This window comes from Zea mays, chromosome 9, assembly GCF_902167145.1.
Source record: "Zea mays cultivar B73 chromosome 9, Zm-B73-REFERENCE-NAM-5.0, whole genome shotgun sequence".
Taxonomy (NCBI): Eukaryota; Viridiplantae; Streptophyta; class Magnoliopsida; order Poales; family Poaceae; genus Zea; species Zea mays.
The window spans coordinates 141,513,502-141,516,611 of NC_050104.1; the positions used below are offsets into that span (position 1 = coordinate 141,513,502).

At 53.1% G+C, this 3,110-nt stretch overlaps 1 protein-coding gene across 1 annotated transcript; it reads left to right on the plus strand.

The window, feature by feature from the left end:
- Positions 1-1,449: 1,449 nt before the first annotated feature.
- On the plus strand, positions 1,450-2,877 carry LOC103639221 (probable glycosyltransferase 4). Its single transcript, XM_020544758.1, has one exon. It carries the CDS (start codon positions 1,450-1,452, stop codon positions 2,704-2,706), a length of 1,257 nt encoding a protein of 418 aa, XP_020400347.1. The 3' UTR covers positions 2,707-2,877.
- The last annotated feature ends 233 nt before the right edge of the window (positions 2,878-3,110 follow it).

The following is a 3,110-nucleotide window of genomic DNA, read 5'->3' on the forward strand; positions in this document are numbered from 1 at the left end:
CGGGCAGGAGATGGTTAAGAAGTATGGAGAAGACTACGATTGGCGAGGAGCGCCTACCATCGACGCTGAGGTTGTGCATTCACTTGGCGGCAAGGCGCATGGACGGTATGAACTTGTGAATTGTTTTCAATAATATTGAAACTACGACCGAATAGCTAATTTTCTTGTTCTTAAAGATATTCTATGTTTACCGGTGTTATCGATTCGACGGAGTTGCGTTCTCGTGGCGGCTCTTCGTCGCAGGCGGGCTGTGGTAGTAGCAGCCGTAGTCGCCGCTCTGTATCTAGCATGGAGGAAGCTATGAGGGAGCAGCAAGAAAAGTTTCGTGAAGAGATGCGGCAACAACAAATGGCATTTCTCCAACAGCAATCAGAGTACATGGCTGCTTACAACGCACAGGCGCAACAAGCAATGAACGTGAGTGTCTTATTTATTCTCAACACGCTCGATATTGGTTCTATAACTAATATATTATATTTGCAACAGTCTTGGTTTCCACAGCAGGCACAGCAGCAACCATTTGTTTTCCCTCAATTTCAGCCGCCGATGCCTCAGTGGGGATTACATGCTCCGCCACCTCCACCTCCACCTCAGGTTATTCAATTTAGTTAAGACTTGTCGTTTGTATCAACCTAATTGTCAAATCTTTACTAAACTTGATTTTGTAGGGATCCGGGGTCATGGGCCACAACACGCCACCACCGGTCATACCAGCACCAGGAGCTTATGCAGGGGAGGGAGCTTATGCAGGAGAGGTTAGTTTGAGAAACAATTTGTTTGAATAGTCGTTATACATGTAACCAATGCCGTTATTAATGTCATCTTTTTTTAGGATACAACCCCGTTACACGACTTCGTCGACCAGTTATTGGCTTCTGGAGGTAGTGGACACAACTCCAACGACCCCAACGACCCCAATGTGTGATTACGTTAGCTTTGTGTCGCACCGTGTTGTAATGAACTATTTTGTGGACTTTATGTTTGTATGGACTATTTGTGGACTTTATATTTGTATGGACTCAAGTTTTAGGTTGTGAACTCAAGTATGAATTTTCTGTGATTGTATGGAATTTCTGTTATTGTATGAATTTTGTATGAAATTCTGTTATTTTTCGCATTTTTTTTCAATTTTTTTTGCTCTGAAATTAGTAATTTTCGGCGGCCCCTCTGGCCGCCGAAAATAGCTATTTTATTTTCGGCTGTTGTTATTTCTGGCGGCCGACTGGATGGCCGCCGAAAATAACAGATTATTTTCGGCGGCTAGCTTCCTGGCCGCCGAAAATAAGCTATTTTCGGCGGCCGGACCCTGGCCGCCGAAAATAAAGCCTTATTTTCGGCCAGTTTTTTTTGGCGGCCAGAAGCCGCCGAAAATAAGTCAATTGCCGCCGAAAATAGCCTATTTTCGGCGGCTTCTGGCCTATTTTCGGCGGCTTTTTCTGGCCGCCGAAAATGACTGTAGCTGTTGTAGTGTTCGCCCTCTTCATGTTCACGTCGCCCGACCTGCGGTGGCAGCTCCCACGCATCCGCATAGAGTACGGCCGCCATGACGAGCCCTCCAGCGCGCCCACGGCCGACGGGCGCACAACCACGCTGCCGGTTCTTGCAGGTGCCAAAAGTGACGACGAAGAGCAACGGCTCCCGCCGCCGCGCCAGCTGACGGACCCGCCGTACTCGCTCGGCACGGCCGTGTCGGACTACGACGCGCGCAGGGCCAAGTGGCTCCGAGACAACCCGCGGTTCCCGGCCTTCGTCGCGCCGGGCAGGCCCCGGGTGCTCGTGGTCACCGGGTCGGCGCCGCGCAGGTGCGGGGGCGCGGACGACGGCGACCACGTCCTCCTCCGCGCGTTCAAGAACAAGGTGGACTACTGCCGCGTCCACGGCTTCGACGTCTTCTACAGCAACGCGGTGCTCGACGCCGAGCTGTCGGGGTTCTGGACCAAGCTGCCGGTCCTGCGCGCGCTGATGCTCGCGCACCCGGAGGCGGAGCTCCTGTGGTGGGTGGACTCCGACGTCGTGTTCACCGACATGCTGTTCGAGCCGCCGTGGGGAAAGTACGGGCGCCACAACCTCGTCGTCCCGGGGTGGAACGACAAGGTGTACGGCGCCAGGAGCTGGCTCGGCATAAACGCCGGCAGCTTCATCATCCGCAACTGCCAGTGGTCGCTCGACCTGCTCGACGCGTGGGCGCGCATGGGGCCGCGCGGCCCCGTGCGCTACGAGTACGGGAAGGTTCTCGGCAAGGCGCTCTCGGACCGGCCGTCGTACGAGGCCGACGACCAGTCGGCGCTCGTCTACCTGCTCGTCACGCAGCGCCTCAGGTGGGGCGACAAGACGTTCCTGGAGAGCTCCTACAGTCTGCACGGCTTCTGGCTGGGGATCGTGGACAGATACGAAGAGATGCAGCGGGATGCGTCTACGCCGAGGGACGGTGGCGAACGGTGGCCGCTGGTGACGCACTTCGTCGGGTGCAAGCCGTGTGGGGGGCAGTACGCGAGCTACGAAGCATCGCGGTGCCGGACCGGCATGGAGCGCGCGCTCAACTTCGCCGACGACCAAATTCTCAGGCTGTACGGGTTCGAGCACGAGTCGCTCAACACCACGGCCGTGCGGCGCGTGCGGAACGACACCGGAGGGCCGCTGGACGCGGACGACGTGGAGATCGGCCGGCTCTTGCACCCGACGTTCAGGGCTGCTGGGCCCTGGTGATATACATTCGTTTTGGTTAATTTAATTCGGAGATTCTTCAGTATCGGTGTGAATGTGTTAAGAGTGGTATAACATGCGCATATTTTAAGAGCAAGTACTACGCAAATTCGTTTATTTTGGTAGAGTATAATGGAATAGAGTCGCTCCGCTTTCAATTGTTATTGTTTGATTTGGTTTCATGTAGAACGGAATGACTCTAAAAAGAAATATTATGTTCATATGCTGAATCATTTGGCTCCGTAAAATCTTCCGGATGAAGCCGCTCTATCTCAACTGACTTCTGAATCAAACAAATCCCTTAATGATTATTGGATTGTGTCCATACTACAACAAAACATTAAATTTCGGTGTCGATGTGATGGCTGCCGAATAAGTTTAATATCGATACTGTTGAGCACCAAATT

Bases quoted from the DNA above. Each gene is read 5' to 3' on its own strand.
- LOC103639221 (XM_020544758.1), top strand. From the start codon at position 1,450: ATGACTGTAGCTGTTGTAGTGTTCGCCCTCTTCATGTTCACGTCGCCC.